Source organism: Anopheles coluzzii, chromosome 2, assembly GCF_943734685.1.
Source record: "Anopheles coluzzii chromosome 2, AcolN3, whole genome shotgun sequence".
Taxonomy (NCBI): domain Eukaryota; kingdom Metazoa; phylum Arthropoda; class Insecta; order Diptera; family Culicidae; genus Anopheles; species Anopheles coluzzii.
The window spans coordinates 3,640,569-3,655,231 of record NC_064670.1 but is presented as its reverse complement, the minus strand read 5'-3'; the positions used below and the strand labels follow the sequence as shown (position 1 = coordinate 3,655,231).

At 47.0% G+C, this 14,663-nt stretch overlaps 1 protein-coding gene across 3 annotated transcripts in view; it reads right to left on the bottom strand.

Annotated features, from left to right (window-relative positions):
* LOC120948238 (uncharacterized) overlaps positions 1 to 14,663 on the bottom strand; it is an 83,062-nt gene that overhangs the window by 3,340 nt on the left and 65,059 nt on the right. For all 3 annotated transcript variants that reach the window (XM_040364367.2, XM_040364363.2, XM_040364365.2), the window contains 5 exons: positions 7,386 to 7,545; positions 1,897 to 1,958; positions 800 to 1,770; positions 281 to 713; positions 50 to 207 (listed from right to left, as the gene is read on the bottom strand). In XM_040364367.2, the coding sequence (XP_040220301.2) occupies positions 50 to 207; positions 281 to 713; positions 800 to 1,770; positions 1,897 to 1,958; positions 7,386 to 7,545 (1,784 nt within the window). The remainder of the gene's footprint in view (positions 1 to 49; positions 208 to 280; positions 714 to 799; positions 1,771 to 1,896; positions 1,959 to 7,385; positions 7,546 to 14,663) is intronic.

Genomic DNA, 14,663 nt, shown 5'->3' with positions numbered 1-14,663 from the left:
GATAGAGTCAAACCGCCAAGCAAAAACAAACCCTTCAAAAAGTCCTTACCTTATTGGCACTCGGTTCACTGGTTCCTCGTCCGAGTACAGATCAGCTTCCGGTTGCGGTTGGGGCTCGTTGGAGAACCCGCTGTCATTGCTGCTATGCAGCGAGGCACTGGCCATACCGTTGCTCGCCCGTTTTTGCTTCGGATTGCTGCTAGCCGGCTGCACACAAAAACAAGAAAGACATAACATTAGCATCATCCTCAACATTATCTCCACCTTTGATGGTACTTACCGGCTTGCTGAAGTTCATCGTAGCCGAGCCCGATTTGCGTTTGTCCGACGTCATCGGTGGCGCTCCGGCCGACGAGAAGCTGTTCGACTGGGGAATGCCCCCCGAGCCGGACGCTCCATCGTGACGCTGCTGCTGCTTGCTGCCGCCACCGCTGTAACTGTTCGGCACGACCGGCGTCGGTACGGGCGCCGGCAGCTGGGGCGGCGGGCCCGGCTTCGGAGGCTTCTCGCCACGCGACAGACGGCGGAACTGTTTCGACTGCCGGTACTGGATCGTGTCGCCGAACATGCGCGTCGGCGATGCGTCCTCGCCGCCGTGGTACGAACCGGTCATCTTCGACAGGCTGTCGTCCACCAGCGTACTCTCGAGCGACGTGTCGGGCGTGTGGTCCAGCTCGATGTCGCTCGCGGGCGCCTTCACCCACTCGCTGATGCTGAAACACGCAGAAACAGAGGGAAACGTATCACACCGCTACCCTATCACGATCGACCGACCGACCGGCAACCGGCTCTCACTTACCTCTCCTTGTCGTCGCGCTCCGTCTCGGTGTAGGCTATCGGGAACCAGCCGAACTTTTGCGTGCGCAGATTCTCCCCAAACTGCCAGCCCTTGGCCCGGTCGCCCACGAGCGCAATGCGATCGCCCTCGAGAAAGCTGAGCTGGTTCTCGCCCGACGACAGGTACGCGTACAGCGCCTTCACCGTGGGCCGCTCCCAGTGCGAAATGTCCGGTTTGCCGTTGGTGGCCCCCCCGATCATACTGCCGGCCCCGCCACCGCCACCGCCACCCATCAACATCATCGCGTGGTGGTTGTGGTGGTGATGGTGGTGATGGTGTCCACTCAGCAGCGTGCCGGTGTTGTTGTTCAGATTAAACTCGGACTTGGCCCGCGGCATCTGGAGCGTGCTGTTCGCGACGTCGGCCAGCGAGCGCATGTCCAGGCAGGACGCATCGATCGAGCGCGTCTTGCGCAGCTGGGACGCGATCGACTCCCGGTCGTCGTCGTCCTCGTCCTCCACGTCGCGCAGCGCCTGCTTGGCGGAGAACATGTTCTCCACGTTCGGGGGCAGAAATTCGCGCGTCGCCGCCACGTCGTTCCAGTTGTCGAGCGACTTTTCGATGATCATGTGGCCGGAGTGGTGGTACGCCATCCAGTGCTTGGCGAGCGAGCACTGGCGCTCCAGCACGAACCCGTACCGGCGCCGCTCCTGCGTCATCGCGTTCTTCAGGCTCTGCTCGCAGAACTGGTCCAGCTTGTGCTTTTCCTCCTCGAACGCCTGGATGCTCTTGATTTCCTTCTCCGCCTCCTTGGGCGTGTTTTTCGAGTTCTTCTTGCGGTACTTCTTCATCGTGGCGGCCGCCTTGCTGTAGCTGTCCGAGCGCATCTTGTGCTGCTGCAGAAACTTCTTCTGCTCGAACTGCACCACCTTGGTGTCCTTCTCGAGGTTCGTTTCCAGCGGCACCAGCAGATCGACGTAGAACGCTTTCAGCTGCATCAGGGGGGGAGGGGGGGAGGCGATGGGCGAAAGAAAAACCAAAAACCAGGTGTTAACATACGAAGCTTTCGATCTAATCTAAGCGTTTGCTGCGACTAGCTACTACGGGCCACTACTTACGATGTTCATGTGCTGATCCTGGATCTCTTTGTACACACCGACAATGTTCATCAAGGCGGAACCTGTAATCAGCAGAAAAGAAAGGGCTTATCCGTGTGTCCTGAGCGGGGTGGGGGAAATTAAATGGAAGGTTAACAACTGCCACTGGCACCACACCGCTGCTCATTAATCGTAGTGCCCGTGCTGCCCGGAATGTTGATTTATGAAAATGGAAGGGTACGCGCTCGTGTTCATGCGCTTGTTTTGCGCCGGGCGTGCGATTGAAACGGTCGGTTCTTGCGAAACTATTCTGAGTGCCAAGCGTTGGAGCAGCCAGTGGGAAAGGTTCCGGGTTGCTTTTACTTCAATGGGTCTAGAGAGTCATGAAAAGCCCCTTCAGGGCAATTGCTGCTAGAAAAGTAATTGTATGACTGTATATGTTGAAACTAGATTAAAAGCTAGTGAGTAGAATAGCTTTTCTAGACATGTATAAAGGCAAAATGCAAAACAGTAATAAAAACCAGCTTTGGGCGTGCGTGGCACATTCATTATGCTCAAAGTAAATTAATGAACAATCGCGAGCGACGGGGGCCGTACAGCGTATTGATACATTTTAATTTACTTTATAACCAAACTGTGTCACAACAAACAGATGGTCAGCAGAGTGGAACACGAAAGCGACAAAAGCAAGGAAACAATTGATTATTTATTTGGTTTGCAATTCACTTCCCATTCATCTCAATTTCGCGAATGTTTCCGTTTTTTTTCTTCCCCATTTTAAAATTTTCCTACTCCCACTGTGGGTGGCCGATTATTTTCCGATTTTTTTTCTGTATCAGTCCGACATTATGCTCAATCGATGACACATGCGTTTGGCGCTCGAGATAAAATAAAATTAATGACCCCGTATCACCGTGCAGACGGCGGCGAGCGTGTGTGGATGTGGGCAGTTCCGGAAAAACTTACTCAAAAATTGATTGATGATGTCGCAATGAATTTTCACTTGTTTGGGGATGAACAACATGCATACACAAGGCAAATAAAAAGCAACGACAAACAAATATGCACCAATTTGCATCGTCATTACCATTATTACCGGAATGTTGGGTTTTTTTTCTTCTCTCGTTGAGTTTCCGTTGGAGGACTTTTTATGCAGTGAGCCTAAAAGAGGAACTTCACAGGTAACAACAGCAAATAAGTGCAGTAAGCATGATGTCGTACATTTCATGCAAAAATACACACTTTTGAAGTTATTGTGGCTTAAAAAGCGATGGAAAAATAATGCTTTTGTATAAAACTCTGCCTACATTGCTTCTAAGAGAATAATTATAAATAATACTGCTGTAGTGTACTACGCTGGAATGTTGATTAAAACCGATAGATGTTCGATGTGTGTTAAAGAGTGGAGAGCTTAAAATAATGCTACGGCCCGGTAAGCAACTAACATCATCGCAGTAAAAACGATCTCGCCGCCCTCGGCAGCATCATTCAAAATCACTCACCGAAGAAACGAGCCCGTATTTAATAATGCAAAACGCTGCACTTGCTAACAAAGTGCAGAAACGATGCGATATAAATAAATGAACCAAAAAGTACCCACCTTCACGCATCTGGGAACGTGGCGTATCGGTGCGTACGCAAGCATCCCTTAAAAGAGCGACAAAACTGCACCTGTTTACCGCGGCACTCCGGCAGTTGTTTATTCAATGATAAAAAGTGTGGTTTTTAATAATGAACACGGGCTGCAAAATTCGCACAATATTTCGCTCGAGCCCAGAGGAGGAGAGTATTTTATTTTTCGCGCTCTATAAAAGCACCAGCTGCCGCGGAGTACGTTTGGGAATTTTTGCTGCTTTTTTTTTTCATTCGCTGCCACAGTTTTGCAACCAACAGGCACGTTCGGCGGGGAATGAATGTGAAATTTCTGCATCCTTTTTCCCGCGGTTCGATTTATCGCACCGACCGAAGCACGTACGTTCGGAAGCGACAGTATACAGGGGGAGAGAGCAAAAAACTCCCTCGCCGTTGGGATGCAAATGGTAGAGAAGGGCGCCTTACCGTGGCCCTATCGACTGTCAGAGGGCCTGGTCTGCGGAGTGCGGTGTGCATTTTTATCCACAATGCAAATGTGCAAGTGCACACATAATAGTAATAAAAAAGCAGCAGCTCCCATCACCAACAGCAAACAGACACACACACACACACAACAAATCTGAATTTCGAATTCTATCCCGAGCCACCGGGTACGGTTCGATCGTTGGCTAGATTTGCATTCGATGCGGTTCGGTTGAATCACAACGAATGTCTCTGCCCTCTGCTCGCCTAGATGCTGCTGAGACGCCTCTCTCTCTGTCTCCCTTTTTGGCCAATCAATCAAAACCCACCGATCGTACACGGTGGACGTGAATCGGTTGCAAACAGCTCCAGCTAAAGTAATAAAGCTTGCACCCGTAAATGGACGCTTCAGGACGGTTCGCAACAACAGGGAAGGAACTCGGTGTAAAAAAATGGGAAGCTTCCTCTTCAGGAATTACGTTTTTATCAGCGACACACTGGCCCGCCACTGGTGAGAGTGATGGGATGCATTCCTGTGCAGTGTATCATCGTCCGACGGTGCACTTTCGCTCTCGGCATTTACTGCGACCGTTGTCCGGCCCTTCTGCTAGGGCCGTTGACAGTAATTGGACAGTGATTGAAGCGGCTTGGACCGCCATTAGTACCCCATACGAATCGGTCATCCGGTTGAGCTACAAGGTTCGGCTGCAGATGTCGTCACGCACGTCGCAAGCGCCTCGTTTCGATCGGAGCGATTAGCATCGACCAGGCGGCTGTAAGGAACGCGTCCCTACAGTCCCTACCCGGTGAAGGTGAAAGAGAAAACGCTGCCCTCTACGCGTCCGGAAGCGTGCGGCGATAACTTCCAAGACAAACACCGTCAACCTGAGCGATAGTTATCAAACACTTTCCAGTGTGTCTGGTATGCTTTCCTGTAACACAAAAAAGCGCGTTCGCCTCTGCACCGGTCGGAGCGGTTGGTGTTAGCAGCAAATTAATGACAAACTACAAATTATCTTCATTCCAGGCGTCATGCGTCGTCCTGCAGCAACGATGCGCTCACGCTCAATGTGATAAGAGGTAAATAAAGCGATCGTGATGCGATAATCGTAGGCTGGTGGCTGGTAATATGGTGGCCGCCACCGGACCTGACGACGATGGTAGCAGCAAATGCAGCTAATTGATGAAATCATAAGCTGGGCGTTTGTGGAGCACGGATGAAAGCAGGACGTTTGGTTTCTTGTAGCCATGGCAATCAATGCATTAATGAGTTCTTCCGCGATGCGACAAGACGGTCATTGATGGACGGAAGGATGATTATAATAATTAGCCTCATAATACACACATCTAATGGTGGTTTTGCATGGGCAAAAGCTTCCGTTTGCAGCAATCTTAAGACCGAACCAATAGTCTGTCAAGTTGAATGTTAATTAGAAATCAAATTTATTTCTACGTCTTTTCGCTCGATTGGGATAGATTTTGCTCCATCACAACGAACCTGTGAAAATCACGAGCACGTATGTGACTTTAAATCCAATTCTACCCAAGTGTTTGTGCGACTGCAGACGATAAAATCTCGCACCAAGTGCACCGTGAAGCCAATCGAGCTGCATAATGGTTAAATCGTTCGTTCAGACATTGAAACGATCCCGCGGGGTGGAACAATCTGACGGGTGAACATTCATTTGCACTCCATTTTTCTTGCCCCTATCGAGTACCGAAATCTCAACAGCACACCTTACCGTATCGACTCGAGATCGTACGAGACGAGATATTTGGTTATCGCACTTTTTCCCCCTTATTTTCTTGCACTTTCTTCCTGGATCGACACAACGGCCGAACGGTAGCACCAGCGCTAGGGAAGCAAGCACCACCCGTACGCCCGTGAGTTTCCATTGAATTTTCCACCTCATCAGCATCGCACAATCTGATCAGGGGAGCTGGCAATCGAGTGGAGTAGAGGTAGGCAAAGGCAAATGGAAAGAAAACATTGAAAAGGAGCAAAAAACATCAACTACAAATCGTGCCAGAGCTCATATGAAGCTTTGTAGCTTGGGTTTTCGCCAGAGCAGAAAGGCGAATAGAAAAAGAACACCCGAGTCAGTTCCATTCAGCACTGGCATCGTCAGTAAGCTGAGAGAAAGAAGTAAGAAGAACGATAGAAGATGGAGGTTGTTGATTTTTCATTTTCAATTTAAGGCTTCCGAATCGGTGAAGCCTAAGAGCCATATTTCCTGTTCCCTTTAGAACAAGATTTTCTTTCCCATAATTCAACTTTTCCAGGTGACTTTTCATTTGCTACCCGCCGATGATGCTTAGCGAACGAAGAGTTGGTGCTGTACGTGAATTCTTTTCATTGACGGAAAGATACGAACGGGTGGATCCATCCTTCAGCCTGCCTGATGCTGATATTACGCTGACAAGATTAGCCGTCGCTCGTGGCAGGTTTGTTTTTTGTTCATTTTGGTGATGAATTTAATTTCTGCCAGTCGCGAATTGGAAGCTGCTGGTCGGGATAAGGATCCCCATTTGCAGTGCTGGAATTGAATTAATTTCAACGAATTCAATTTCTACGTGCACTCAAAATGTAAGTGCTAGGAGGTTGCAGGTTGCTGAAGGTAGGGCAAAATTCGTGCAGATTTGAGTATGTGTATGAATGCAATAAGCCGGATGCTTTCAGGAGTCAGCATACTATCAACCAGACAGTCTCATAAAGAGTATCATACAAACCATCATCAGGAAATACACATCGAGACACATTCTTAAGTAGTCCTTTATATCTTTTCCCGGAAGTGTGTGTGCTACAAATTAGCTCGCTTCTTTAAAATTACCTTCCATCGAACGCAGACGTATCAAACTAGTTGATAATCTATTCCAACGACTCAATCGAGTCAAAAGAACCGCCCGGTAAGTGGCTTTCCAGAGACGAGAATGTATTGCCGGAAACATCATCGCCGATGCATAATCTTTTTCCACCTCAACGGTCCTGTTCAGCTGAAGCAACCTTTGAGCAGCACGAATGTACTCTCGCATATTGTAGCATTAAAAAACTGAAGTAAACCATGCCTTCCACCAACCTGCTCACGACGGTTTGTGGGAGCTAGTGAACGTGCAAACTTGTTCACATAAACGGGTCCTTAGTGTGGACAAGGACGCTCCAACGAGCTAGGCACATTAGCGAATGCATTAAACAGACACGGAGGGAAATATCAAAGGTTGATTCGCACATACGTTGTGTATGCAGGCATTGGACGAACAGAGCGGTCCTCTTGGTTCGTTAAAAAGCTTCCAGCTGCATCGCATGTGACCAGTGAGCGGCAAATTAATGTTTACCAATGCGTTAATGAGGGGTAATTCTAATAATCTAGTACACCAGTGCGTCTAGGTTCAATAAAGCCTCATCGATTAAACAAATCACACTCCTGGACGGCTAGCTGCTGCTTCCCGGTTCTTACCAATATCGATGGTTCCTCCCTGTTGTGCATTGACGGCGATCTTGGCGAGTGCCTCGTTAAAGACGTTCGACGCAGTAGACGCTCCATGCAGTGCCTTCAGGTACGCCTTGCCAGCGCTGATCAGCTGTCGTGCTCCGGGATTAAACTTTTCCAGTATGTTCTGAAAACAGACAAGAGCAGAGGAGTTCGTTAGCATTCAGTTTTTGTTTTTTTACGTCAGCAAGCGGAGATAGACAATTTCAAAGAAATTATTTACGCTAAGGAAATGGAAGGAAGGTGGTATGAATCGTAAATAAATATGATTATGTTGCTATTGCGTCGTCAGTTTTGATGCTCATCGACTTGCGAAATCATATGGCACAAGTATTGGTTAGGCAAGCGGCCGAATACCTCGAGCGCGCTGGAAGCTGCTGAAGTTCGCACAAGACATTCAGCTGATCGAACTTCTTCGCGATTGGTTGAAGAGTTCGCAACCAGTCAATGATGCTGTAATGAGCTTCAAGCAAAGATTGTGTGCATCTGCCATAAGACACAAACTCCCACCACAGCCGGTAGAAAAGCTACACAAAAATCTATCCGCCGGCAAAAGCGGTGTACTGCTGCGTCGCTGTCAGTTGCAATTACCGCTGACATTAATATCGATCCTAATGGGCGGCATCTTTGCGCCCTGGGGAGGTCAGATGACTCACTGCACGACGGTTTTGCACCCTGCCGGATCTTTGAAGCTCATCAATGGCGTAGTGTAAGCCGTATGGGGCAATCGCAAGATCAAAATCGTGACTTGAAACACGCGGCTCAGTCGGAAGACCGTTAAGATGTGCGCAGTTAATGTTTTCCTAAGTAGTAGGAGCAATATAGCCTGGTGGAGTAGTCTCTTTGATAAGTTTGATAAGTGTACGATTTAGCGTTGCTTCGTGAGTTTGAGGCATGAAGTCATCCTAAAATTAAAACAAAATCCTTCACGCGATGACAGTTTGTAATGAATCTTTAAAAAAGATTCGATACCAAAATGGTTATCTCCAAAGTGTAATTTCATACACGCTATTCCCAGCAAATCTAGCTGAGATCTTATCGATCTTGTGTATGTCACATGCAATCGTTGACTGTATGGAACATGCTCAATCGCTACCATGAGCATGAACAGTTTATGGAAATTGTCATAATGCACGATTTCTCGATCAATCAAACGCCACCAACGTCGACGACAAGTATCTCACCAGGTTTGTGGTTTGCTTCCGGCATTCACGACATTTTGGTGTGCTTGAGTTGGGATGCAAATTAGCAACAACGAACATGATAGAAAAGGGAGAAAGAGAAGTCCAATTTTGGAAATTTTTGATGTGATGCAGTTTTAGTACAGCTTGAAAGCTTAATTTCATTTTATGTTTTTACATTAAACTAAATTACCATTACGGCTTATAAGATCAAACAGTTATATCGTAAAATTGAATGTATTACATTTTAAATTTCATTTCATTTCCCTAACATTCCTGCAAACCAACGCTGCTCCTCCAAAAGAATCATCCATTCTGATGCACTGTGATCAAACTTTTAATGGGATAACTTTTCTAATGTAATTTTAAACCTGTCGAACCTTTCGCTAGCGTCTGCCAAAGGGAAACAACACTGAGCGTGTGAGAAATATCCGTAGGAAAAACTGCACACAAACTCGAAAGTGCAAACAAAAAATCAGAACACAGAACAACCGGACCGGGCGTCCCTTAGGCCCTATTTCTTCTCATCCACCCATCAAACGGTACAAGGCGGAAAGTGTCGAGAGAGAAATATTTTCCTCTTAGAAAAAAGGCTCATCCAGAGCAAACGCATGACGCCGTCGCCAGGGCCTTTCGGAGAGAGAAAAAAACAACACAACGCCTTGCTTTATGCTACCCTCGGGGTGGAAAAGCGCGCTCCGAACGGCCCAGGCCCGGGAAGTAATCCGATTGTACGCCGCCCTTTTGCGCACATAAACCTCTCCCCAACTTCCCCAACAACCGAGAAGGCACGTGTGGAAGTGTTTGTGTTTACTTATTTTGTTGCCATATTTTTTATCCATTTTGCCAAACATCTTTCTTCCCCCCTGAAAGATGGAATGAAGTGGAAACAAACGAATGGAATTGATGGAAAGGGCAAAACAGTTGGGGAAACAAGGGCCCAAAGGAAAGACAAACTCCTTTTTGTGCTGGGGCTGGTGAGGCTATAACGCTACCGGATGTTCAAACTTAACCCGAACCCGTTGCAGCCAATAGACGAAAATGCGACTGGGGTACGACTCTGGGAGCCCCGCTGGGATGAAGAGGAAACACAGTAATGGGGACGTGGACGAGAGAAACCTTTCAAGAAGCCTCACAAAAATCGTCCACCCCGCCAGATCGTGGCAACGGAAAAGCCATCAATACCGTCGTTAGGGCTGATAATGCTTATTTATCGAAGAGATGATAAGAGGATGATGGGGTTTGGTTTCGGGCTTAGGATGATGCAGAACGTTCCCGCTTCGGTTTGGGTTACATGTTGCGCCTTCGAAGTTGTCTAAATTATTGTAATTAGCGTTGGAGAAGAACTTTTCCGTTACCCTCGGTCCTTGGCCCTTTCTTTTACTTCTCCGGGTTCGAAAGATTAAGATGATGATCATCATTATGATAATAATTCTCATAAAGCCAGGGTCAAGTGGTGGCATCGGCGGTGTAGATAAGAGGCCAGGCGCTTATTATGCTAATAGGGTCGGAAGGGATTGAACAAAAATATTAGGAAAACACGAAGTTTTACAAACAAATCCGCTGAATATGTTTTCCCTGTTCAAAGTGCCTTAAAATCGTGTAAATTCAACATAGTCGTTACTCCGTTTGTGTCAAGTTCACATCCCAAAAAAAATTTGAACAAGCCGTAAAGTCAATGCGTGATTTTTATGCAAATCAGATGCATTACTTTTAACGCTCTCCGCCCTCCCTGAAATGGTCTTGCATGATGTAACACTGTTTCCGTCGCTGTTGTATCCTTGCCGGCGGGTGTAATTTTTTATGCAAACACTATTTAAATTCGATATCCGAAATTGCTTTTGAGCCTTTGCGTATTCCCCGATGCGCATCACACCAACCGTCAAACGACCGAGCGTACCACGTGGTGGACATTGGAAGGAAAACAAATAAAAACTAATAAAAAAAGAGTCTTGTCCTCCATTCACACACCCACACATCCCGCATGCAATTATCATTTCCGCTCAACCATTCTGCCTACATGGGACTAAAGGAAAAGGATATGCATATACCTACCATATCCTTTTTCCCTTTGGCACACGGGAACACGTTCCAATCACTGTCTGCTAGAGCGAGTGTTTTTGTTATTTAAAGGGTTGAAGCGGAGGAAAACACACTGGACCAACGTCACCACTGACGGACGGTTGTTGTGTCCCGTGGGATGCAAGCAGCCGCACTGTATCGGAAAAGAATATCACGAAAAGCTGCTCCACGAAGGGTGTAAGGTGTCCATCACGTGTAAAATAAATCGGAAGCCATTGAAGGGACAGCCGTCTGATGAGAGAGAGAGATAGTGTGTGTGTGAGCGTTGGCGAAAGTTAGGGGCAAAAAAAACAGACAGAAATAGTCGCCAGCGAAATCGAGTTGTACTGCAAATTTACCCAAAGGTGGGATTACAAACTGACCAAGCAGTCCCGTTCGGGTGCAGGTGAAGCTTGCGGCAATGAGTAACGTCTAATAGTATTAGGAGACCGCCCGAGTACACCAGGTCGGTGGTTTTGTTTTCTTGAACTATGCAAAGAATATGTTACTTCAACCTTCAATCTACTCGGTTCTGGGAACGGAAGACCCTCTTGACACCGGCACATTGTATGGTGTAATTGAGAGTTTATAAATAAGTTTGCAACTGCCAAGGGTAGAAATAGAATAATCCCGCGTCACACTTGTGGAATCATTCGAAACTATTGCTAAAAGCGTGTTACGATACGAATGCTTCGAAACTACTTTTCCAATGTGTCGTGCTAATTAAATAACCTATTGCATGAACACGGGCTTTTCATCGCAAAATAGAGAGCTTAGCAGTTCAAGAGGTGAACTTTAAACTTAATTTTGCTACTTGTATGGTTTAAAGAGGATCTTCCCAGTTGTTATGAATTTAACATTAAAAACAAATGAAAAATACAGCATTACACTAAATAAATCCTTAAACATCTCTTTCAAATTGCATTAAATCACCTCTGTTTTATGCCAACGATACTTCATTAATAGCAGCTAAGCCCTGTCCATTTTTCACCCATAATTCCCGCCCAAACAGCAAATCTCCAAAAGTGACTGTAACACGTTGAGCATTAAATCATCTCCCGCTCTACTTGCCCATCCGGACGTGTAATTCTTCCGTCCGAAGCATCCGATACTATGTACTGCCACCGGGTGCTACACGGTACGGCACATGTGTTGAGCTAAACCTCCGACATGCATGTCACCGGGAGTATGTGTGTGTGTCGTGTTCTACCAGCAGGTGTCGGATAAAGTTGCAACTTCAACACCCGCTCGGCGACCTCCGACATCCCGATGCAGACACTGACCGGTAACCAGAAGCTAGGCTTGGCGTTACACGCTGCAAGGTGGTCTAGCAAAATCCTTGGAAAAAACGGCTAGAAATAGGCAGGCAGCTTCCACATGTAAGGATTTTCCGTACGTTCGCCTATTCTGCAGTCTCCCGCCGGTCTTACACGTTCGTGTAAATGCCAAAATGTGAATGACCGGCAACCATTACAGGCGGGAAAGGCGACAGCGCAAGATGAAGAGCGTTTAATCCCCATCCTTCCCCAGCGGGGTGGTCGAACACTCACACACTCACACGAAAAAATGAAAAAGAAAGCAAGGATTACTGCCGTGTCGCTGTGGGACGCCATACCAAAACACAGTGTGTCAGGTGTCGCTCCTATCAAAAAGGGCCGCCAGCACAACCAAAACTCACAAAACACACACACGCATTCGCTTGTACAAACCCACGCAAGAACTATAAATCTCAAGCTAAAGGAAACACATGCCGGTCGACAATGGTTTGAATTTTTGCACCCGGAACTAGACCGGAACGGCGTGATGGAGCAGAAAAGCTCCCATTCCTTTTCACGCCCCAAAGAAACGTACCTCCCCAGCGGTGGAGGCTGCTGACCGTTTGTGTGACCGATTCTGGCCAAGTAACGGGAGAGAAAGAGAGGCGTTGGAGTAGCGGATAGGGAGCAAATAAAACCATTCGAATCGGTTCAACCGACCGACCATAATGCACTCCTCAATCCGGCAGCGAATTATACTTCCTCCGGCTATGCCACGCAAGGTTTTGGGATTTGCCAGCTGTGGCCCGGATTTTGGGCATCGTCGAGGATTGAAAGCGGATTACCGACCGAGTGACCATGGGTGGCGAACTTTTTTGCTCCCGATTGCCGAAGGATTTGTTACTATTTTTTTGTGTTTTGCTCCCGTGCAATTGAGCTTTATCGTGTAGCATAGACGTAGTACGTTGGTGAGTTTTGTGAGTTTAGTTGTCCACGGTGTTTGGAAATGGTTGCATTAATTAGTGGTTTGTTTGAAAATGCATGAAAAAACTGCGCGATTTTACAATACATGATTCGATGCTTTAATTAAAATTCAATAGAACCTACAGCAAACATAAAGTCTGTATTCAAGACAACCCTTCTCAATCCATGACTACATTTTTGGCCTTTCTTGAAAGGATATATCTTCAGAAAACATTACACGAAGACTGTCAATTGAAAAACGTTCAAGCAAACGCTCTTCTAGATCAGCCACCACTAGACTTTCACGCAATCCACAAACCAACTGGACCGAGACATTCCCAGTTTACAACTCCTTCCCTTTTCAGTGACTTTTCACACAGAGCACGGCTTCACAGCACACAGCCCTTGCGAAGACGTCTTAGCCGGAAGTTTGCTGCCGCTCCACAAAAGAGCCACAAAAACGGAAAGCACAAACACGCAGCAAGATGAAGTTGGTGAGCTTGTCAATTTTATTGTCAATTTTATCTACATTCTACCACTGACTGTCGCGTGCTGGCTGGAAGTGTAGTAGCAAACGGTTCTAATGCTCAAGAAAACAGGAAACGAATGAAACCAACCAGGAAGCTGAGTCGTACTTCTTGCCAATCGTACCATCTGTGCCCTTCCGGGAGTGTCAAATGTGAGGGCAACTGGCACTTTTCTCCACTCCCTGCAGTGCACAGTACAGTAAATAGGATTTTTCCTTCCGGAGCTTCTGTCGTGTCGCTTCTGTATCACACACATATGTTCGGAGTAGGGTACACCATCCTACCACTCCGCGACAGGGTTACGTCCCATTTCGGTCGTGTTGAATTTACTGTTTTTGTCTTGTTGTTTCTTGAGCCTTCAACTCTACCCACGCCAAAAAACATTAGACCGTCTCTAGGATAGTGAAAATTGCAACAATACGGTTCGGAAACAGTGTGTTTGCTGTTACTTCAGTTCAGTGTCAAATCGATTCGCTCCACCGTCAAGCAAACGGAGTAGCGATTGCCAAGCTGTTCTGCTTCCGATTGCGAAGGAACCACTATAATCACATTAGGTCGCCGGCTCGGTCGGAACCAAAAGGAAAACACAAATGGATTCCGTAGAAAAAGAGTTTAGTTGAAAACTGGTTCGAGCATGACAACATTGCGTACACCTGATTTATTTTCCACCGACAAAGATGTCATTTTGGGGGCGTGTTTTCGGAAGTATGGAATAACATGCACTTCCGATCATATGTACCACGTCACACAGGGAGTGATCATTAGATGCATTTTTGAACAAACTTTCCCTTAAAACATAGCTCCATTCTGTTCCGTTCTGTAAAGAATATGCTAATTTGATGTTGAAAGTTATGCTCTTCCCAAATATGCCTCAAAATTCCACCAGGCAGCAACTCCTGGTCATAAATCACACAGCACAGCGCACGACAAACTTTGTAAAATGGCAGCATCCTGATGTCTGAAGTATGCTAGTTTATCTTTCATCCCCATTCCTCTATCCCGACAGTAAACAGCTCCCTGGAAACACACAAAACCCTCATAATTTGCAGATGTCTAGCTGCCTCCGCACATCAGCGTCTTGAGCGTTCTCACTTGAAGATGCGCCGGAGCAGGCGGCCGGGAAACGTTACTCACATCTCTATCCGGCATGACGACGACGACGTCGACGGATGGAAAACTTTCCAATTCGCGTCTGGCGCCATCGGGTGCGCGTGTATGACGTCGGGGTAGTGTGAAAGGTTGATGGCGAAAACTTCA